Source organism: Narcine bancroftii, chromosome 4, assembly GCF_036971445.1.
Source record: "Narcine bancroftii isolate sNarBan1 chromosome 4, sNarBan1.hap1, whole genome shotgun sequence".
Classification (NCBI taxonomy): domain Eukaryota; kingdom Metazoa; phylum Chordata; class Chondrichthyes; order Torpediniformes; family Narcinidae; genus Narcine; species Narcine bancroftii.
In genome coordinates, this window is record NC_091472.1 from 13,844,230 (window position 1) to 13,867,895 (window position 23,666).

At 45.3% G+C, this 23,666-nt stretch overlaps 1 protein-coding gene across 1 annotated transcript in view; it reads right to left on the reverse strand.

The window, feature by feature from the left end:
• Window positions 1-23,666, reverse strand: part of LOC138760339 (thrombospondin-2-like) — an 83,748-nt gene that overhangs the window by 35,975 nt on the left and 24,107 nt on the right. The window contains exons 7-10 of the mRNA XM_069930792.1: window positions 16,401-16,494; window positions 7,151-7,315; window positions 2,346-2,522; window positions 726-899 (exon numbers count right to left, since the gene is read on the reverse strand). Coding sequence (XP_069786893.1) covers window positions 726-899; window positions 2,346-2,522; window positions 7,151-7,315; window positions 16,401-16,494 — 610 coding nt within the window. The remainder of the gene's footprint in view (window positions 1-725; window positions 900-2,345; window positions 2,523-7,150; window positions 7,316-16,400; window positions 16,495-23,666) is intronic.

The window sequence follows — 23,666 nt, forward strand, 5'->3', positions numbered from 1 at the left end:
GACAGCAGAGAAGGCTTTGTGTTGAACCATATGGAAGGGGCAAAGACGGCGATGACAGATGACACCCACAATGTACAGCGCAGGCTTGAATTACATTGTGTATGTTTTAAAAGCATATTTACCGTATATCCTGATGGAAGAGATAGCTCGTGTATAAGACGACTCCAGAATTTCCACCTAAGAGTATAGGTTTTGACCAATGCTCACTGTATAAGACTACCCTGTCTGGCTAGAGGAGTGATGCTGCTTGGCACATTTAATATGCTAATTTAAAAGCAAATTACCCAGTATATTTTATGAGCATTTTTCAAAATAAATCACCATCGGTTCCTTTTACAGGCCATTTAAAGCAGACAATAGTCAGACTGGGTTGGCAAACTCCATGGAGAAGTCCTGCCACTTCGCTGTTAAGGTTTGGATTTTACACTTGGTGTATAAGACGATGCGTGGTTTTGGGGTGACATTTTAAAAGTTCGAGTCCTGCCTTATTTTTAGTGACTTTCTTCTCAGAGAACGATCAGTTTAATTTCATTTATTTTCATGTCGGATGGCGGGATATACTGTGGACGTTAAGCAGTGCGATAATCCCTGTGTTGTTTAAAAAGGCCCTAAATTCAAAACGGTCAAGAATATTGCAGGTTTACCTTACAGAAAATACTGGATATAGTTAAAAGCACCAAAGCTCATCTCACACTTACTGCAGCTGAGTGGAGGTCTCCACCTACCTATGGGGCAGGGCTCCTTGTTACATAATTTGCTGTCCTTGGTGTCTCCCAGGCACTTCTTGCCACCGTACTTGGGAACGGGGCTGTTGCAGTTCCGTTTCCGCTCATGCAGTCCACCGCCACATGTGGCCGTGCAGGTTGACCATGGGGACCAGGGGCTCCAGTTGCCATCGACTAGGGGTGAGGAGGAGGAGAAGGAGGGGAGAGTCAGTCAGGCAGTGGGAGAGAGAATGGTGCCGGCCTACCCTTAGGCGGTGGTGAGGGTTGTCAGGAGGAGCTGGCACCACACACCCCTCCAACCACCACCCACTGTCAGGTGTCCAATTCCAGGGTCCTGGTCGGTTGGGGGGGAAACCATCAAGAAGGTAGGGGTCTGGGCCGAGGACTGAAACAGGATGGAGAATCCGGGAAGCTGAGCCTGCGGTAGGACAAGTCAATTGTCTCTTTGCTTCCTCAGTAGAGTCAGTTCCTCATCCCATCTGGAACTGGGTCCTCTGACCTGGTACTGGGACCTATGGCTTGGCACTGGGCCTGGCACTGTGAGGTTGGGTCCCGGCAGGATTTAGAACTCTTAGCTGGGATGCTTGGCCCACAAGACAACTTCTACCACCTCGATTTTACCTCTGTACTCTACTACAACATCTTTCACAAAGTCTTCTAACATTTTACCTGTGGCAGAATCACTCCCTGTGTATACAAATCATTATTTTGACCACAGAAACAGGGCATTCAGCCCATCTCATTCATGCAACATCTATTTACACCAGTAGTTCTCAACCTTTTTTTCCCTCACTCATATGCCACCTTAAGTAATCCCTTGGTCCACAGCTTCTTGTGAGATAGTTCTTAAATACCGTCAAGATCTCTTTCTTACTTTTGAGGGCGGCATGGTTAGCTTAGCGGTTAGCTCATTGCCAGCCACCAGGGTTCGAATCCAGCACTGTCTGTAAGGAGTTTGTATGTTCTCCCTGTGTCTGCCTGGGTTTACTCTGGCTGCTCCAGTTTCCTCCCACCCTTCAAAACCTACGGGGGATGTAGGTTAATTGGTGTATTTGGGCGGCAAGGGGTCATGGGCTGGAACGGCCTGTTCCCATTGCTGTATGTCTAAATTTAAATTTGCCGCCAGAAGCTAACTATCCCAAGGTGAAAAGTTCCCCCTCAGATCCCCTCTGCGCCCCTGAGTCCAAACCAATACCCTCTAGTTTTAGGATTCATCCCCTTCATAACTTTGTTTTGATCTGTGACCCCAGTTCGTGAATCCTTCAAGAACCGGAACAGATTTCCTTGATCAAACTGATCTAACCAACTCATGCTCTGGCACACGGCCTTCAAATCTCTTCTCAGCCTTCCTTTCTGCTTGCTTCGCCAGTCTAAGGTTGTGCTCTGTAAAGCTTCTGACTCAATGTGCTCACCTCCCATTCCTCCGAGCTCCAGAGATCATAGGATAATCTCCTCTACCCCCCCCCCCCCCACTTAGTGGGAAAGCCCTGGTTCCTCATGGATGGGAAGATCCAAGACCCAAATGTCACATCGCATTGGGATTAGTTTCAGGCCACTCCACATGCCAGACTTGTGCAGAGATGGGAAGAGTGACGGGTCGGGGGTGGGGTGGACACTTACTGGGGCACGGGGCCTTCATGCATTGTTTCGTCTCCCGACCGTTGCCTTGGCAGTCCTTTCCATCCAACTGCGGCACTGGGGAGTTGCAGAGGCGGATGCGAGTGGTAATGCCATCTCCGCAGGTCACAGAGCAGGGAGACCACGGCGACCAGTGGCTCCAGCCACCATTCTGGCGAACTGAAGGCAAAGGAGCTCACGGTCAGCACACTGGAACAGGGTGGCAAGCACATTCAACAACAACCTGCATTTCCATAGTATCTTCAACAAAGCAAAGCTTCCTGGCAGGAGAGGCCAGACACAAAGTCAAGGTCGGGAGAAGTCAGTGGTCCAAGTGCAGAGTGTAATGGGAGGTTCAAGGTCAGAGGCTGAAGGCACGGCTCTAGCAGAGCAACTAAGTTCAAGGATGCTTAAGGACATAATTACAGGAGTGCAGAGATTTCACTGGTTTATCAGACAGAAGAGGTGGCAGAGATGGGCCTTGGGGTGACGCAGGTTTAGCAAGCCCACCTTCATCAGACCAGGCACTGGATACAGGAGTAAAACATAAAAGTGTACAGACAACATGATTGAAGTAAAAAAAACTCAGCAGGTCAAACAGGGCACTTTATACAGCAAAGATAAAGGTGCATAACCAACATTTCAGGCTTGAGCCCTTCATCAAATGAAGGCAGGCACCCGAACAAAATGGTAGGTGGAGAGGGGCAGAGGGGGGACCTATGGGACTGTGCTCCTCCTCCTGCCCCTCCCCCCACCATTTTATTCAGGCAGGAATGGGGTGCAGAATTGAAGTGGTTGAGATCCCCATCATTGGTGCGGACAGAGTGAAGGCACTCAGCAAAGCAATTTCCCTGTCTACATCCAGCCTCTCCGATCTAGAGAAGGCCAGAATGGGACTGCTCCCCATTCTCCCTCTCTTCCTTCCCCCAGTTCTCCACCCCCTTCATTCACAGAGCCACCCCCCTCCCCTCCCCACCGCCCTCCCTCCATTATCCACCTATTACCTCCTGCTTGAGGGTCTGTGCTCCTCCCCCTGCTTCCCCCACAATTTTGTTCAGGCACCTGCCTTGATCTTTATCGTTGAGGTATAAAATCCACTGTTTGACCCGCTGAATTTATCCAGCTTTGTGCTTTTACTGGGTACAAGAGCATAAAAGTCGCGCTACAACTGTACAGAACATTGGTGAGCCCGCACTTGGAAGGTTGTGAAGAGTTTTGATCACCCAGCTAAAGAAAATATATTAAGGTGGAAAGGGTGCCAGAAAGATTCGCGAGAATGCTGCTTGAATTATTACGAGAGGCTGGAACTTTTCTTCTTGAACCATGGGATCCAGAATCACGAGGGGCATTGATAAAGTCATCGCCTTTTCCCTTGAGAAGGCGCTGGGTTTAAATGGAACAAACTGTCAGAGGAATTGCTAGAAGATGGAACATTGGTGACGTTCAAAATGTATTTAGACAGGAACGTGGTTTAGAGGTTTAGAGCAGCCATTCTCAACAGGGGCCTGACGACCCCATCTGGGAGCCACAGCACATTTAAGTAAAAACCTTATTTTCTTTTCACTTCACAAAACACAATTTTTTTTATATGGTCAGTAGGAGAGAAGTGCGGAAGAAACCAATACAACTGCTTCACAGGGAAGGGGGCCCATAAACTTTGATTAGAGTCCCGGGGTGGGGCGGGGGGGGGGGGGCCATAGGTGAAAAAAAGTTAATCAGACTAGCTCATCCATTGTGCATTGAATGGGTTTAAGTGCCTGTTTATGTGCTCTAGAAATCTGACTGTGTGGAAAATAGGTGTAGGAATTTTAAACTTGAGAATTTTAATCCAGACCAAAACAGAACAGAAGGAGGTGGGCTCTGGATGAGGTGTAGACTGAGTCAGGGTTAACCATCTGGCACCATTCTACACCCCTCCCCAAGACAATTTTAAGAAGGGGGTGATCTCTATACGTGCAGACCACTTAAGAGGCTGACTCCACCTGGGCGGCTGTCAATCAGCCGACATGAATATAGACCTGAGCTGGCCCCTTCTGAGCCAGTCACATGGTGAACCACCAAGGCTTGAACTGGTGTTCAGACTTTTACTGGAATGAAACCTGTTGTACAATCTTTTGAGTTTTGTGCTTGCTCGGTGCTACCTCAGCATGCCACAATTAGACAGATCAAGAAGAAACAAATGTGGGCTCGCAAACAGAGAGGGAACTAGGTCAGGCTACAGAGGTGGGAGGCAGCGATGATGTTGTCCAAGGTGTGAGGTACTGGGGTGCAACATTTAAGTTATGGGAGTAGCAATCCAGAGACCTGATATCAAATCCCACCAAGGCAGCCGTGAAATCTAAACTCCGTTCATAGGGAGAAGTGGCTGATCTCTGAAATGACAGCCACAAGCAAGCAGGTTGTTGTACAAACCCCATTCAGTTCACTAATGCCCTTAAGGAGAGGACGTCTCCCAACCCTACCTATGTTTTAGACGGCCTGGAGGGGAACCTGAGAATATCAAGCAGGAGATAATAAAATACGGATGTTTCCTGTCTGTTAAAGATAAATAGACCCCAATGGCTCAGTCTGCAATGCATCTTGGGAAAATTCAGGTGAAGAAAGAGGTCATTCAGCCACTCAAACCTGACTGCAGGTAAAACCATGGCTCCTGTCTTGTTACACCAAGGGAAGGTTTGCTGTACATTTTTGATCATGTGCATTGTCAAACAGGTCACTCTCCAACCTCATAGTTAGAACAACCTACAGACATCCTATCCATTCAGAAATCGCCAGGGGGATGGGAGCTTCGGGAGGGTTTCTGATACTCTCTAAATCAGGGCTTTCTCCCAAACTCTGCTCAGAAGCAGCTGTTGAGCTTGCCTGTGGCTTCAAGCGCTCCACACCTATCCCCAGGTCAGGCCCATGCTACTCGTCAAATTCCCTGATTAAATCTAACAGGGGAGGTTTTTCTGAATCAGAGGAGACAGGGATGATCGTGGTCTGTGGAGAAGGAAGAAGAGCAGGTGGTGATTGATCAGTAACTTCAGTTTGAATGTCAATGAACAAGGGAGTAAGAGAGGTGCAGAACTGTGCTTGGCTCGACATTCTCAACTGCAGGATCCACACTCTCTCGCAATTCTTAAATTCATTATTTTGGTACTGACATCACCAGCAAGGTTATAGGCAATACTTAATTGCCTCTGAGTGAGTAGTTCTTAGACCCCTGTTGTGGCCATATCAGCGGGCAGTTAAAACCATTGCATTGTTGTGGGACTGGAGTCACATAGGGGCCAGACAAGGGAAGAACAGTAGTCCTCCTCCTTTAAATGAAATTGTGGGTCTTCACAACAATCCTTTGATTTTTGGGCCACTGCTACTTTAGTGTTATTCCAGAATACAATAAAGTACCAATAACCCTCCAGATTCAATCCTCGTGTGGTGCTGAACTGTGGGTTCCTGGATTGTTAGATGCAATTAATTAATACCCCAAAATATTCCATTCACATCTTTCATTTTCCAGTGAAGCTAATATTTAAAGAGAGTATGAGAACCAGGGATCCAGTGAGCTAGAGGGGATTGTGGGAACTAGGGCCCCGGTGAGCTGGAGGGAATTGTAGAAATTGGGGCCATGCAGGAGGGGATTGTGGGAATTGGGGCCCTGGTAAGCTGAAGGGGATTGTGGAAGCTGGGGTTCCGGTGAGCTGAAACAGATTGTGGGAACTGGGGTACCAGTGAGCAGAAGGGAAGTTCAGCAGACATCACCTTGTGAGCCAGATGCTGAACCATCAGGATTTCTGAATCAAAACACACACTGCTGGAGAACCTCAGAAGGTCAAGCAGCATTGGTGGAGGCACCGGAATGGCCGATATTTCTGGTTGAGATCCTGCATTTGTCGGGATGCCAAATGGTCGAATAACAGATAGTCAAAATTTTTGATATTTATAAATGGAACTTAAATTCCTCAGCTGGTGTTAGGGGGAATTGGCACTGAAATCTGCACATGATCTTTTGTTACCACTGTACAGGGTACTGGTGAGCCTGCATCTGGAGCACTGCGTACAGTTCTGGCCTCCTTACTTGAGGAAGGATGTACTGACTTTGGAGGCTGTTCAGAGGGGGTTCACCACGTTGATTCCAGGGATGAAGGGGTTGGCCTATGAGGAGAGATTGAGTCATCTAGGACTGTACTCATTAAAATTTAAATGAGAGGGCATCCTATAGAAACATAAAAGTCATAGATAAAATAGAGGGAGGTAAGTTGTTTCCATTGGTGGGGGAGACGAGAACTAGGGGACATAGCCTCAGGATTCAGGGTGGTAGATTTAGGACAGAGATGAGGAGGAACTGCTTTTCCCAGAGGGTGGTGAATCTATGGCATTCATTGCCCATAAAAGCAGTGGAGGTGACCTTAGTAAATATATTTAAGATGAGTTTAGATAGATTTCTACAAAGTAGGGAATTAAGGGATATGGGGAAATTGCATTTAGGTGGAGATGAACCCATCATCAGATCAGCCATTGAATGGTGGAGCAGGCTCGATGGGCCTGATGGCCGACTCCCGCTCCTATTTCTTATATTCTTATGTGATGACTGGGCTCAGTCTCGAGATTAAAGATCACAGATTTGGAAAAATCCTATCTGAGCCATAACCTATAGGTTGTTCACTGATCCACTTCCAATTTCCCTTTTGAAACCTGATCAGAGCTCCATTGGCATTCATTCCGCCCACACTCTTGATGTTGCCCCTCCCTCAGGGTCAATAATAGAGGAACTGACCTACCGGCCAAGAGACAACTCACACTTCTACCCTTCCATGGAGACTTACTGCGAATGTCGCACTCGGCCGGCTGGCAGGATTTTGTCTGGATGGATGGACCCTCGCACCGGCTGCTGGTGGGATCGCACGACCTGCCCCGCTGCTGAGTCCCTGTGCCGCAGGTCACCGAGCACTCCGTCCACTCTGACCAGGGCGACCAGCCATCCTCTCTGTCTGTAAGGGTTAGAATGACTTAAAATCATTTGTGTACTTGTGTTGCCAGCCTGTGGCAGCCCGCAATTTGTTTTGCATTCCTTTGAGTGCTTTCTGTGGTTACAGCCTGCAAGACCAAGGTCGCTCCCCGTGGTTTCAGAGAAGAGAGCCAGTTTTGAATTGTCCTGATCTCTGAAAAGATGGAAGGTTTTGGAATAGACCTGAAACTTTAATGACCATTTCAAGTAATGTGTCAAGTAACGTATTAAGCATCATGTTAATCTTATATCAAAGTTGATAAGCAATAATCCTCTATTCAACCTTAGTCACGGATCCTTTTTGATGAATGAGTCATAAACAAGGATGTCCCAGGCTCTCCAGGTGACTATATAGGAATATAGTCATTATTCTGTCCTTAACTGAAACCAGAGCAGAACCACAGAGTCAGGAGATTAGAGACAATGGGACAGTGCAATTTAAATTTAAATTTAGACATACAGTACAGTAACAGGCCCTTTTGGCCCATGAGCCCCTGCCGCCCAATTGCACCCAATTAACCTACAACCCCTGGTTCGTTTTGAACGGTGGGAGGAGCACCTGGAGGAAACTCAAACAGATATAGGGAGAACATACAAACTCCTTATAGACAGTATGGGATACATCACAGAAAACAAGACATTCGGCTCTTATACTCTGTGCTGACCGCTATTTCACTAGTCCGATTGACCTGCTCCCATTCTATAACCCTCCAGGCCTCTTCCATATCCAATTTATTCTTAAAACACAAAATCAAGCCCACATTCACCACATCACATGGCAGCTCTTTCCACACTCCCACCAACTCTCTGAGTGAAGAACTTTCCCCTAAAGTTCCCCCTAAACCTTTCCCCTTTCAGCTCTCATATTTATCTCCCCCAATCTAAGTGGAAAAGCCCTACCCACATACACTCTGTCTCATGATTTTGAAAACTTCTCTCAAATCTCCCCTTATTCTTCTTTGTTCCAATGAATAAAGTCCTTTCCTGTTTAATCTTTCCCTGCAACTCAACTCCTGAAGACCCGGCAACATCCTAGTAAATCTTCTCTGTACTCTTTCAATCTTACTGATATCCTTCCAGTAGTTAGGTGATCAGAAATGCACACAATATTCCAAATTTGTTTTCACCAATGTCTTATACAACTTCAGCATTATATCTCAACTCCTGTACTCAATACTGTGATTTATGAAGGCCAAGATGCCAAAAGCTTTCTTTACAACCCTGACCACATGCGATGCCAACTTCAGGGAACAATGTATTTGTATTCTCAGATCTCTCTGTTCCTCTGCACTCCTCAGTGTCCCCTATCATTTACGGTGTATATCCTACCTTGGTTTTCCCTTCCAAAATGCATCACCGCACACTTGTCTGCATTAAACTCCATCTGCCATTTTTTGGCCCATTCTCCCAGTTGTCCAGATCTCTGAAAGCTTTGAAAATCTTCTTCACTGTCCACAACAACTCCTAACTTTGTGACATCAGCAAACTTGCTAATCCAATTTACCACATTATCATCCAGATCATTGTTAACTGCAACAAACAACAATGGTCACAACATGGATTCCTGAGGCATACCACTAGACACAGGCCTACTGTCTGAGAAGCAACCATCCACTACCACCCTCTATTTTCTCCCACACGGCCAATTTCAAATCCAGTTTACAACCTCTCCATGGATACCTGGTGTCTTAACCTTCTGAACTAACCTCCTTTGTGGGACCTTGTCAAAGGCTTTAATAAAGTCCATGTAGACAACATCTATAACCTTCCCTTCATCTACCTTCTTGGTAACTTCCTCTACAATATTCAATAAACATGACCTTAATCAGCCCATGACTGTTCAAATACCTATATTTCCTATCTCTCAGAACATTTTCCAATAATTTACTTATTAATGACGTCAGGCTCACTGGCCTATAATTATCTGGTTAATTTTTGGAGCCTTTTTTTAACCAACGGGACAACATGAGCTACCTTCCAATCTTCTGGTACCTCACTGGTGGTTAAGAACATTTTGAATATATTAGCCAGGGCCCCTGCAATTTCTATACCAGTCTCCCTGAAGGTCTGAGGGAATATCATATCCGGCTCTAAATATGCTGTCCTTGGGGTTGAAGCTTAAAGAGAAAGCAAAGACTGGCTTCCCCAGTTTGGAAAGTTTGTGAAAATAATTAATTAAAGTGGGAGGAAGTACTCTTCCTACATTCAGAATGGCACTGAGGAGACCATTCAGCCCATTAATTCTACATACCTCAACCCATTCATTCAAAATACTCTGCTCTTTCTCTTTTAGTCAAGTTTATTGTTATCTGATTGAACTAGTACAACCCGACAAAACAGTGTTTTCCAGTCCTCGGTACAAAGCATGCAGACACTCAACCAGACATAACACACATACAGACAAATAATACATATGCAGGACAAGTATTCATAGACACAAATAAATAAATAAATATTGTTTTGTAAATAGGAGATTTTTGGATGGTCAGTGTGAGCAGATCCTTTGGTCATTCAGCATTCTCACTGCCCGTGGGAAGAAGCTGCTCCTCAGCCTGGTGGTGCTGGCTCTGATCCTCCTGGATCTGAAAGATGCTGTGCAGTGTGGAAGGGCTCCTCAATTATTTTGCACGCCCACTTCAGACGTTTCCGGTAGATCACATCGATTGGGGGCTGGGGGCGGGGGGGGAAGGAAGAATCTCTGTCCCCTTTATCCATTCAATTCCTTTCGAGGCTTTCCACCATATTGCTGTGGATCATCAGGCTCTCCTCACAGCACTCCATCAACAATAGCTTTTGCATCATGACCTTGTCCAACTCCATCAGGTCTCCTCTCCATCTTCTCTTCTCCAATGAAAACGCTCTCAGCTTCTCCAGTCTAACTGAGAAACTGAAGTCCTTTATCCTTGGAGCCATTATGCAGCTCTGTTGGAACCTCATACCCTTCCTCAAATGCAGCAACCAGACGTGATGCAGTATTCCAGCAGATCAGAGGAGGGATACATGTTTGAGGGAGAAACTGATGGGACAATAAGACCCTGGTCAGCAAGGACCAGATCAATGCACATTACACAAACGTGCTGGAGAAGCTCAGCAGGTCACACATCTAAAGCAGTGGTTCTCAACCTTTTTCATTCCACTGACATACCACTTTAATTAATCCCTATGCTATAGGTGCCCTGTGATTAATAAGGGATTGCTTAAGGTGGTATGTGGGTAGAAAGAATAAATTTGAAAACCACTGTTTTAATCGTACCTAATTGACTCGTTATGTGCACGGTTTCAGAACTCCAAAGGAAATGGGCCAATGGCAATTTTTCTCACGCAGAGTATTTCAGTAACAATTGGGTCAGTGATTCTCAACCTTCCCTTCCCACTCACATGCCAGCTTAAACAATCCCTTACTAATCACAGAGCATCAATGGAAAAGGAATTACTTAAAGTGGTGCGTGAGAGGAAAGAAAAAGGTTAAGAACCACTGATTTAAAGGGTAATATTTTGGGCCTGAGCCCTTCATCAAGATGAGGCAAAAACAGGAAGAGAGCCCAAATAGAAAGGTAGGGTGAGGGGAGGGAAGGAGAGGAGGGAAGACAAGGCTGGGGGGGTGGGGGGGGGGGAGTGCACAGGCAAACAGGTAAGATGTAGATACTGGTGGGAGGGTAGAAGAGCAACAATCTGAGGTGATAAAGGGGAAGGGATAGGAGAGGGAAGGGAAGTGGGGAGCTGGAGGAAAGAGGTCAGGTAGAGAAAGAGAGAGACTAGAGGGAGGAGTTTAACAGACACTGGAAAAGTCGATGTTAATGCTGTCTGGTTAAAGAGTTCCTGAAATATGAAGTTTTGTTCCTCCAATTTGTGGTTAGCTTCAGTTTGGCAGCACATGAGGTAGTGGTGGTGGTGGGGGGGGGGGGGGGGGGGGTGGGGGGGGGTGGGTTGTGGGGGAGAATGCTTCTCTCGTCATTTTACTCCTGGTGACTTTTCCACTGATCTGGCCTTGAGCCCCATGGCTTTAATTCAATTAAATTTACTATTTTTCTTTTTTATTACAAGCACTTATTTGGCTGCTGGAAGAATTTTGGTGGAATTGTACATTGTACAATGTGTACAACAATAAATAAACCCATTATCATTAAATGCTCCATTTGGCCATCGCACAACCCTTCGCTGATGTAGTCTCATGAATATATTAGCCAGGGCCCCTGCAATTTCTACACCAGTCTCCCTGAAGGTCTGAGGGACCTCAGACATGGATTACAGACATGGATTGGTATGACAGTTGCAAAGGTTAGCACAGGCATGGTAGACTGTGTGCTGAATTACCTGATTATTCTCAGTGCCAAGTACATGAGCACCAATAGAAGCTCAGCTGACTTAGATTTCAGACCCAGGTTGTTGGTTACCTGACGCTCCAGTTAGAATCCATACTGTTCCCAGTGGCATTGGTCACCTGATTTAACAGTGGCAGTTCCGAAACTCACAGGTCAGGCTTGCAACTGCTCATCTCCCGTTGAGAGTTTGGAATTTGGAATGGAATCTCACAAACTTTCCAAGTTTATGCATTTCTCTTTCAAGTCAGCCCCTTATAGTATTGGAAATTAATATTCCATCCAAGTTTCTGAGGCAGTAATTAATGATGGCCTTTTGCTATAAGCCAGGCTTTGAAGTAGGAATCAGCCCATGTATCAATCAGTTCAATTCCTTAATCATTGATTTATTCCTGCAATATCTCAATCCAATCAGCAAATTGCATGGTCGTTAATTATTTCAAGGCACATTATTCTGTAGCTGTTATTTGTGTGTTGTGAATCAATACAGGCATTACTAATGATTACCTGATGTGAGCAGTGTCAGGGCTTGGCCAGAGAGCACAGCACCCTTTTATGGTCATAAACAACACAGATACAACCAGCATAATGGTTCTGCTGAGGGAGTTTGAGCAACTAGGGACTAAATTAAAATGTAGAACCCAAAAGGTAATAATCTTTGAATTGGAAGTCAAGTTTATTGTCATCTGATTGTATAAGGTCAACCTGTCAACACAGCGTTCTCTGGACCTCGGCGCGAAACACGCAGACACACAAGCCAACATAACACACATACAGACGATCAATACAAATACAGGACAAGTATTTCCTCTATACACATAAAAAAATAAATATTGTTTTGCAAATATGAGAGTCTTGGGTGGTCGGAGTGAGCTGCTCCTTTGGTCGCTCAGCATTCTGACTACTCCTGGGGAGAAGCTGATCCCCAGCCTGGTGGTGCTGGCTCTGATCCTCCTGTATTTCTGCTGTGTTACCTGAGCTACGTGCAAATCGGCACAGGGTTGATAAGATTCAGGAGTTAAAACTGGCGCAGGAGAAGTGATTTTGAATTCATGGGATATTGCCACCAGTATTAGGGAAAGAGTGCCACCTCAACCATGCTGGGACCAGAGCCCTGGTGAATCAGTGGATAGGGCTTTACCCAAAATAGCAGGGGGGAATGGGTAGGTTCAATAATTGCAAAAGAATGGATAAAGTGAAAGGGAAGGAGTGTGCAGGAGAGGTGATTGTCGTCTCCACAATAAAAAATAGTTTGGAATGATTAGACAAGGATAAAATGTTAAACCCAGTCAACATAGTTATAAAGGTGAACATGGGACTGAAGATGTTTTTCTTAAATGCACCCAGTGTATAAAACAAAGTAGATGAGCTGACAGCGCAGTTAGAAATGGGCATGTACAACGTTGTGGATGTAACAGAGGAGGATCGCAGCTGGGAGCTAAACATTCAAGGATACACATCCTGTCGAAATGATAGGCAGGTGGGAAGAGGAGTTGGGTGGTTCTGTTGGTAAAAAAAATCATATCAAATCCTTAGTGAGGAGGGAGGTAGGATCAGAGGATGTAGAATCCTGGAGGATAGAGTTCAGAAATTGCAAGGGGACAGAGACCCCGATGGGAGTTACACACAGACCTCCCAATAGTAGCCAGATGTAGGGTGCAAATGACCACAGGACTTAGAGAAGGCATGTAAGAAAAGCAATGTTACAGTCTTTACAGGGGCTTCAATATGCACGTGGAGTGGAAAATTCAGGTTGGCTCTGGATCACAAGAGAAGGAATCGGTGGAATGCCTCCAAGAGAATTGTTGAGTGCCTTGTGGTCGAGCCCACGGAGAGAAAAGGCAGTTCTGTATTAGGTGCTGTGCAATGAATAGAATTTGACGAGGGAGTTTAAGATAAAAGAACCATTCAAAGGTAGTGATCACAATATAATATAATTAATTCTGCTGTTTGAGAGGGAGAAGGAAAAATTGGATATGTCAGTATCACAATGGAGTAAAGGTAACCACGGAGGTATGAGAAAGGAGTTGATTGGAAGGGGAGCCTTGAAGAGAAGATGGTAGAGCAATAATGGCAGGAGTTTCTGGGAATAATGCAAAAGACAGGATCACCTCATCCCAAGAGGCATTCTAAAGGGAGGACGAGGCCACCGTGGCTGATAAGACCGTAAGATAAAGGCCATCGAGACTACGCCACCATTCCATCATGAGCTCATCCATTCTCCTACTCAGCCCCACTCCCCTGCCTTCTCCCCATAACCTTGACTATTCAGTCACCTTTCAATTTCTGCCTTACATACACCCAACGATTTCCTCACTCCTTGGGTAAAGAAATTCCTTCGCATCTCGGTTTTAAGTGCGCGCCCTTCAATCCTGAAATTGTGTCCTCTTGTCCCAGACACCCCCACTTCTGGTAACAACTTTGTCACAGCTACTCTGTCCAGGCCTTTCAACATTCAAAATGCTTCTAAGAGGTCCCCCCTCCCATTTTTCAGAACTCCAAGGAGTACATCCTTTGCCTTAGGTGCTCTACGGTTACTATGGGATTATTTAAGGTGGTATGTGAGCGGAGGAAAAAAAAGCTTGAGAACCACTGGCATAAGGGAAAGCAAAAATTAGTGGGAAGACAATTAAGAATCTCAAGGGAGATCATTCAGCAAAATAAAGCGGAGCTGCTGTGGAAATATTATGGGTAGTGGGGACAGAAATCTCAGAGGTATAAGGTAGCACAGAATCTCAGAGAAGGGTATGGAAATCTCAGAAAGAGGGGAAGAGCATGGGAATTAGAAGAGAAAAGTTTCATAGTTTCAAGTATAGAGAGATGGCTTCATTTCTCAAGCAATCCAGCAAGTCAAATCTAACATGCATACAGCAATGCAAAGTAAAAGAGCAAGAGCACATCACAGTGTGTAGTGTTGCAGTGAAAACAAAGGAAGCATGAGAGCACTGTTGTGACAAGGAATATTGGGGAGGATACAGGCATGACAAGGAATATCATAGAGGATACAGGTGTAATGGAATTATGTTAATAATCTTTAGTCATTTTTTAGTAAAGTTATTTTGTAGGTTGGATATAGGGTCACACACAGACACACATAATTCTTTGAGGATGCTTCATTCAATTGCTAGAACAATAAAGTGCTGAGAGATGGCAGCTGTTGAAATAAACATGTTCTTGATTCAATTACCTGCGCAGACAGGACGGAGTCCGTTGGCTCATGATTCATACTTTTGAAGAAGGCATTATGAACTTCAAAGACAGAAATTATGCCACGTGTCATGTGATGAGACATTTCGGAGAAACATATTACTGAACCGGAGGCATTTTGAGGCCAGAAGAAGTTGACCATCCTGTGGGGAAGACAGGATTGAAGATACAGTAGCCAGCAAAGGTACTGTTACATGTTACTCCTGGTCAAAGGAGAACACAGAATAAGTGGCTTTTGAAGGAGGAAGACCACTTCTGCCTGTCTCTTTAAGATAAAGATGGCAGCCTTGTTGTGTCCATGGAAATGGTCACTTTTGATTAAGAAAGCAAAAGTAATCTTGCATTTGAAACATAACCATTTTTAGATGGTTACTTCATTCAGCCCTTGCCTGGGTATGTGAAATCACTGTGGAAGCAAATAGCCACTTCACTGTTTCTTTGAAAAAAGAACAGATTCATCGTGTGGAACACAGATTCCGAAACCTCCATGCAAAAGAGGGGAATTTGTGGAAAATAATTCATACGAAGAAACAATAATCTGAAAACAACTCTTCAAGAAATTTGTGAGTTTTAAAGAAATCTGATGCTTCACATTTACACCATAATCACTTTTGAACAGCACTAAAGACTTTTGAGTTTCAACACAAAAGCTTTCTGAGACTGAACTTTAAAATCATCTCTTCAGAATCAAGCTTAAACTGTAATGGTTTGGGTTCTCACACACACACACACATTTGCGCATAGTGGGGTTAAGTAAGAAGTGTTATATTATTAATAATTAATAATAAAAATCCTTGTCTGTGGTGAATTCCCATTGTTGTTGGTTTAGTATGTAATAACGGGAATGTAGGAGAGAAGGTGCTGGAAACAGGAAGAGGAAGTATCAGGAGTAGGGAATCTCAGGGGAAGATGGTACAGGAATCTCAAGGAAGAGACTACTGCAATTTTAGGGTTGGGGAATTTCCGGAGTGTGGGAAAGGCCATCTCAGGTGGAAAAGGTCTGGGTATCTCAGAGATGAAAGCAGAGAAATTTCAGGAGTCAGGATATGAGAATCCCAAAGGGAGAGGCAACGAGAATTTAAGAGGGAAAAACTACAGGAACCAGGGGGAGTCAGTCTGGGGATTTCAGGGATGAGTGTAAAAGAATTTTGGGAGAGAAGATACAGGAATCTCGGAGAGTAGATATGGAAATTTCAGAGGTAAAAGGTATGGGAAATTAAGGTGTGAAGGTAGGGGAATTTCAGGGGGAGAGGATACGCAGGGATCTCAGGATGCTGAGTACAGCAATCTTAGGCAAAACATTTATATTGAGCAGCCAGTCTGATTCTCTGCTGCCAACTGAGTGAAGGGGTTCAGATCCACCTGTGGGACCTGTGCAGCGCGTGGAGCATGTCACAGACATGAAAGCACATACATTACTTTTAACCAATGGTTTCTCTGCAGCCCTGACAGGGGTTTTCCGATTCTGATGCCCACTAGAAAATCTCAAAAACAAACTTCATTATTGCAAACTTCAGCTGAAAATGCTGTTTATATACTCACGGAGACACGAAGGGCAGCATTCGCCTTCAAAGAAAGAGGGGTTGGCACATGATACTGGGGGACAGGTGATCCTGCGGCAGATGATACTGAAATCCTGCACAAAGGCAAAAATAATAATTACCGTCCTGGCAGGGAATGCTGGAAATATATGGGGAGTCTCTGAGCATTGTCCCAGCGGTTCAGACACATTCAGTCTGGTGCTCTCTGGATGTCACAGTTTTGCACTCAGTGCTCACGTCTCACGGGGAGAGGAATGGAAACAGTCTGCAGAAACCTCAGGGGATACAGTGCAAGAATCCAGGATTGGGGAAGGTACAGGTATGGAAGAGAGGATACAGGAATCTTGAGGGAAAAATCTCAAAGTTAAAGAAAGTTGAGAATCTCAGAGGAGAGGATATGGAAATCTCAGGGAAAGAGGATTCAGGAATCTTAGGGAGAGAGGGTACAGGAATCTAGAGGAGAGAGAGTATAGGAATCTCAGAGAATACAGGAATATTGAGGAGAGAAGGTCCAAGAATCTAGGGGAGAGAGGATACAGGAATCGACGGAAGAGAGTACAGGAATCTTGGGAGAGACGGTACAGGAAACTCAGGATAGTAGAAATCCTAAGAGGCCACAGGATAGCTGTGCTTTGATGGAAAGTTGGGCAGGGCGATGGTGGATGGAATTTAATCACAACATGCATGAGGTAATGGATTTAAGGAAGTCAAATAGGGCGAGAACATAAACAGTGATTGTTAGGGTGCTCAGAGAAATTAAGGTACAAGTCCATAGTTCTCTGAAAGAAACAATGTGGGTCAATAGGGTGGTGAAGAAGGCAGATGGCAGGCTTGCATTTCCCCCAATGGATGCTCCCTGACCTGCTGAGCTCCTGCAGGGGTTTGATTTTCACCAGGACGTTGCAGTCAGACAAGATTGGCTGGGCATGTCTTCCCTGAAATTCCGAGTGAGGGTTGACCTGATAGAGATATCTAACATTATAAGAACAGATGGGGTAGATAGTCAGAATCTTTTCTCCAGGGTAGGGATATCAAAAACAAGAGAAGAAGGAGTTTTGAAGGAGAAAGGCCATTTTTAAATCCCCACACAGAGAGGTTGTGATCCAGAACTTGTTGCCAAAGGAGGTGATGGAGTCAGAAACAATGACTACTTTTCATTTAACAGATATTTAAATAGGAAAAGCATAGAAAGATAAGGAGCTAATGTAGGCAAACAAGAGAAGAATTGGTGAGGAAAGAAACCAGCGTTGGTCTGGTAGGTTGAAGCACCTGCCTTTGTGCTGTCCAATTTACTGCATTGAACATCCAAGCAGCAACAATATCTGACCGATCTCTGAAGCGAGGCCATTGCAAAATCGTGAACCCTTTTTGAAAAGTTTGCAAGGTGCACTTCCCACACAGATGTGCCCTAACACAGGTCTGACTCCAGCAGATGATGGGCTTTCAGGGAAACTTTGAATGGGACTATCATTCTCTTCACTTCTTGTAACATCTTTCAATCCCTGCACCCAAAATAGTCCTCCACCCAAAAGAACATCTAAAAAATAAGATGGCAGCACTCCCCCACAGGTCCAACCACCCAGTCCAACTGCCATCAGCTCTATACAGGGTTTAGATAGCCTGTTAAAGGAACCGATGGTGGTTTATTTTAAAATCCTGTGACTGCAGGCTCTGGGCCCAAGAGAGTGGCACCTGTAATAGACCATCAGGGGTTGCAGTCTCCAAGGAAGCAGGAGGACTGGCACAGGGCACCAGAAAGTGGAGAGACCACCCCCACCCACCCCATTTGAGAAGGTAAAGCAGAGGAGACGATCCACAGGAAGGTGGCCTTGGCAGTGGGCCAGCAATGGGCCCTGAGGCTGGAGATCACACAAGGGTCGGGCTTCTGGTGACTCGAGGTGAGGAACTCGTGCAGGCTGCGGGCTGCTGGAGACTGAAGTCAAAGGACTAACACCAGGCTGGAGTCTGGCTCGAGACTGGCAGAGGGGATACAAGGTCTCGGAACGGGAATGCAAGAGGGTGCTGGAGACTACCTGATAGCGTCAGAGGTGGGCATTTGGCGCTTGGGTTGCCCATGGCTTGGACTAAAGGCCGTGCAGATCCAGAGGCTGCATGAGTGCTGGAAGCGAATCCACAGGCACTCAATGAATCTAGGGATAGTCGCTTTTGCTTCTCTTTCTCTGGCAGGGCAATTTTTATTCAGATAGAGAATCTTTGTCTGCCTTAATGGTAGACTAAAGGAAATTTTGTGTAATATCACATTTTCTGTTTTATTACATGACAATAAGATAATCTTGAATCTTCAAAGCTACAGACTTCCCCGCACAAGTTTCCTGTGGGTGTGAAAAGCTTGCTCCAATTCTCAGGCTCGGCCGCGAGGACCGTCACAACTATTGTTTGCTTTTAGCCTTAGGTCTGCTCCCAATTATCTGTCTCTCTGAATGAATTTTATGGCATCAATATGAGTCACATTAAACAATGAAGATCTTCCCTGATTCTTAACATGTGGTGTTGAATAAGTATGACTAATAGTTGCAAGAATTAAATCCTAATGTGTATACCTAAAGGAAATGCTGTTTGAATGGAGACTTTATTTATTTATATGTAGTAGCACCCAATTCTACACTTTAGTGTAAGATGATTAGATTGACAACGTGCTCAAGGATTGGAAAATGAAGGACAGGAAAGATTGCATATTTCCAAACTATCCTATGGAAGACTTTGCTCGGCTCTCTCTTGCCAACGGATGTACAACAGCTATCTCATGTTAAAAGGATTCATACTCTGGCATCATCCACTCTATATCATAGTTTAAACAAGTCATCCAAAGGACTATCTCAGTGGAAGAGAAGTCCTGGGACGAATCTTGGTGAAGCTAATGTAAAGGCTTTGTGGGGAAGGAGCACAGTCTAGGGTCCTTCCACTGCTGGACATCGAGGGGGCTGGGACAGGTTGGGGAAGCCATTTGGACAATGGATGGGTGTATCACTCCAGGGAGTTCCCTGTGGCTATATGGCACTATATCTAAGATAAATGCATCCACACAGCAGCATACTGGATCAGTGAGACAGACCATGCGGACAGAAGGACACGAACAATGTAGAATTTTTCACTGTTTCTTCCTTTGTAAGAATCAGTGGTGCATTGAATTGTTTGCCAGAAATGGGGCGGCGCAGTTAGAGTGCCATTGACTGGGACCAGGGTTCAAATCTCGCGCTAGAACATAGACGTGGAACATTACCGCACAGTACAGGCCCTTCAGCTGTCAATGTTATGCCAACAGATATATTCCTTAAAAAAAAAGAACTAAACCCTCCCATAAACCTCTATTTTTCTTCCACCCATGTCCAAGGAACTCGTAAATGCCCCTAATGTTTCAGCCTCCACCACCATTCCTGGCAAGGCATTCCACAACACTTTGTGTAAAAAAATCTTACTTCAGATGCCACTCCTAAACTTCCCTCATATTTTCCCTATATCCTCTGGTGTTTGCTGTTCCTGCCCTGGGAAACAGGCACCAGATGTCCACCTGATCTATGCCTCTCATAATCTTGTGGACCTCCATCAAGTCCCCTCTCATCCTTCTATGCTCCAAAGAGAAAAGTCCCAGCTCTGCTAACTTTGCTTCATTATGCTTACTGTCCAATCCAGGCAATGTCCTGGTAAATCTTCTCTGCACCCTCTCCATAGTTTCCTCATCCTTCCTATAATGAGGTGACCAGAACTGAACACATCAGGAGTTTCTACCTTCTCCCCATGTCTGTGTAGGTTAGCCCCAGGCACTCTTGTTTCCTCCCATCATTGTATGGGGGTTGAAGGTCGATTGGGTGTAATTGGACGGTACAGGCTGGTGGGCCAAAAGGGCCTGTTACCATGCTGTATGTCTGTCTTCCCTCCAAAGTTGGGCTGAGGGAAAACCTAGATGAATGAGTGAAAGAGGCTTCCATGTTTCCCCACCCGTGGTGGTACCACATTTCACTCAGGGGTGTAGGGAGTGCGATACTTAACACCTCAGCTGATTCGGGCACCGAGCTTGATTTAGCTCAGACAGAAGAGAGAGGGCTGTGGATTGTCCCTTAGAGAGATACCTCAGCTGAGAAATCCTGGGCAGGGATTTGAGCCTGAGAATAGAGAATCACCTGTTTTCTTGATCTGAATACAGATGGGTAGTATGTGATGCAGGCTTCCTACTCACACACAGGCCAAGGGTCATGGCATGCTAGTTGGGCAGTAAGACCTGTTTTGTGCGCCCTCCTTCAGATAATTTCTACATGTAAACAGACTCACACAAGCATGTTGGGTTAAATCAGGCAAAATACCTGTGTTACTCTTTCATAAGGAAGGAGCTCAGAGAAAAGGTTGTTAACCTTCAATGTTCTGTCAGGAAGGACAGCAATTCTCAGAAGGAAATTGGATAAATATTTTGCCATACATGCAAGTGTTGGAGAAACTCAGCATCCTTGGGAAGTAAAAAGTAATCAATGTTTTTGGGCCTGAGTTCATTTATGCTGCGTGACCTGCTGGTTTTCTCCATTTGTGCATTGTATCTGCTGATTTCCTTGTTTAATTGCAAGAGAGGGGTCATAGGACTGATGGAAGAACTCGTTGGAACAGAGGGCAGATGAGCCTCCTTCTGTGCTTTGTCCTTCTATGAAGAGACTGAAACTTGAAAGTCTGTAGACTTGAAAGTCTGTGATTGTAGTAAAAACACACAGAAATGCTGGAGGATCTCAGCCGGTCTCACGTGGTCTATAGGAGGTAAAAATATATTAGCGACGCTTCAGGCCTGAACCCTTCCAAAAACTCACAGGGACTTTTGAAAGTGGCACCACAGTAGAGAACAGATTGTTTTTGGTTCTCTCCAGGACCCAGAAGAGGGGTGAATGGGTGGGTGATGGGCAGAGAGGCTTGATCTTTTGGAGGGGGGGGGGGGGGCAATGAGATGAACCTTGTTCATTTTGACTCTCACTGACGTTGGGATGATGCCACGATGCTTTGACAGCCCTACAAGTGGGACATGAGGAAACTTGGCAGGTGATCAGTGAGTTCCCACAGATGCCAATGAGATAAATGACCAGATTATCAGGCTGTGTTAGTGATGTCAGCTCGTGGACAAATCGTGATCAGAAGCAGATGGCTTTGACACATCTGGCCCAGAAATACCATATATGCCGGCATTTAAGATGACTTTAAATTTTCACCTAAAAAGGTGGTTTTGAGCTATACTCGCTGTAAAAGATGAACCCAAGTCTGACACTAACCACTGGTCAGCGGAGTGATGCAGCTAGGCCCATTAGGTATCAATCCAAAATATTTTAAAAGCAAATTACCCTGTAAATATTTACATTTCGTTAGCATATTTTAAAATAAACCACCGTCGGCTCCTTTAACAGGTCTGTAAAGAGGTGATGTAAGTCGACGGGCAGATGGACCCCACGGGGGAGCGCTGAAATTTCACTGTCAAGATTTGGATTTTACATTTGGCATATAAGGGGTGAAATTTTTAAAGTTTAAGGACCATCTTATATGCTGGCATATACAATAATTAAAGACACATTCAGGTGGTCTATGTTTCTGCCAGACGCGTGGAAATGGTTTTCACGGATTGAAACCATTGAAGATTGCAATTCCATCTGTAACAAATCTGATTTAAGAGTCATTATTCACCCTTTGCTGTGGTTTCCTCTGCAGCCTGGAAAGGTGACTGTGTGTCCATTACTTTGCCCACCAGCTGCAGGTTCCCCAGCTCCACGGAGCCCAGCCTCGCACTCAGAAAAAAGTAATTACTGCCTCTTGACTGGGCCTCAGTCACTTGGAAGCAAGCTGCCTTGGGCAGGGCAAAACGTGGAAAGGTCTGACGATTAGTCAGGATGGTCACAAGCCATTCAGGTCAGTGCAGTCATTCTAACCCCGGCCCCAGTTGCCCGCAGGCCCAAGCCCCCAAAACCTCCAGAAATGATCCTCCTCCCTTTACTCAAGCTACCATTAATTGCTCCACAATCCCCTCAAACCCCCTCTTCACCACCATCTTTCATTGTGGCTATCCAGCTTCATCCAAAATCCATCTCCACTGCAGTCGGCCTGAAGAATTTCCTCCTGAATTCATAATAAAAACATAAGAAATACTAACAGAAATAGGCCCTTCCATCAGCCTGGTCTGCTCTGCCATTAGACAGGATCAAGGTCGATCTTTTACCACAGCAGTCCTCTTCTGTACTAATCCATAACCTTTAATTTCCAAAGATGCATCATTCTCTGTTCTGAAGATAGTCAGTGATTTAATATCCACAACCTCTTGGGTAGAGAATCCCAAAAGATTCATAGATTCAAAGACAGGTAGATGCATAGGAAAGGTTTAGAGGGATATTGGCCAAATGTAAGACAGCTCAGATAGACAACATGGTCAGCAAGGACGAGTTGGGCCAAAGGGTTTGTTTCCATGCTGTATAGTTCAGTGACTCCTGGATGCAGCTATGTTTTCTTGTCTCATTCCCGTATGGCGGACCCCTTACCCTGGAAATCTCAACCCTACATCTACACGGCCCAGACTGTGGAAATATCGTATCCATTTTCCTTTCAGTTCTCATCAAGCATCTTTTCAGCTTCCTTCTCTATGAAGCCTTCAGATTGTTTGTAATAACTGTGGAGTCAGGGTACAGTGAGTGGGCCACACTGGAGTCAGAGATATGGACCATTGATCCAATGGCACAAGTTTGAATTCCACCTCAGAGGGGTAACCTGATGATAGGGTTCGATGGAAGAGGTGGTCCAACATCTGAGGCAGTAACTTTAAGGTGGGCATTCACCAGTCCATGAGGAAAGTCAGGACATATTCACCCCCAGAGCACCAATTCATCTGGTGCTCTTAGTTCCCTGCTCTGAACATTCACATGTACAAATCCCCTTATATTTAAAAAAAATGAGAAGTCTCATCACCACACATCTTAGTGGAACAAACCCCATCACCCCCGAGATTGCATGTGGAAGCAACCAGCAAGGGTTAGTGTTGGCCAGACAGAGACACCGAAGGTTAGAGTTGGCCAGGCAGACTCACCGAGGGTTTGTGTTGGCCAGGCAGAGATACCGAGGGTTAGTGTTAGCCACACAGAGACACTGAATGCTAGAGTTGGCCAGGCAGAGACAACGAGGGTTAGTGTTGGCCACACAGAGACACTGAATATTAGAGTTGGCCAGGCAGACACACCGAGGGTTAGTGTTGGCCAGGCAGAGACACCGAAGGTTAGAGTTGGCCAGGCAGACACACCGA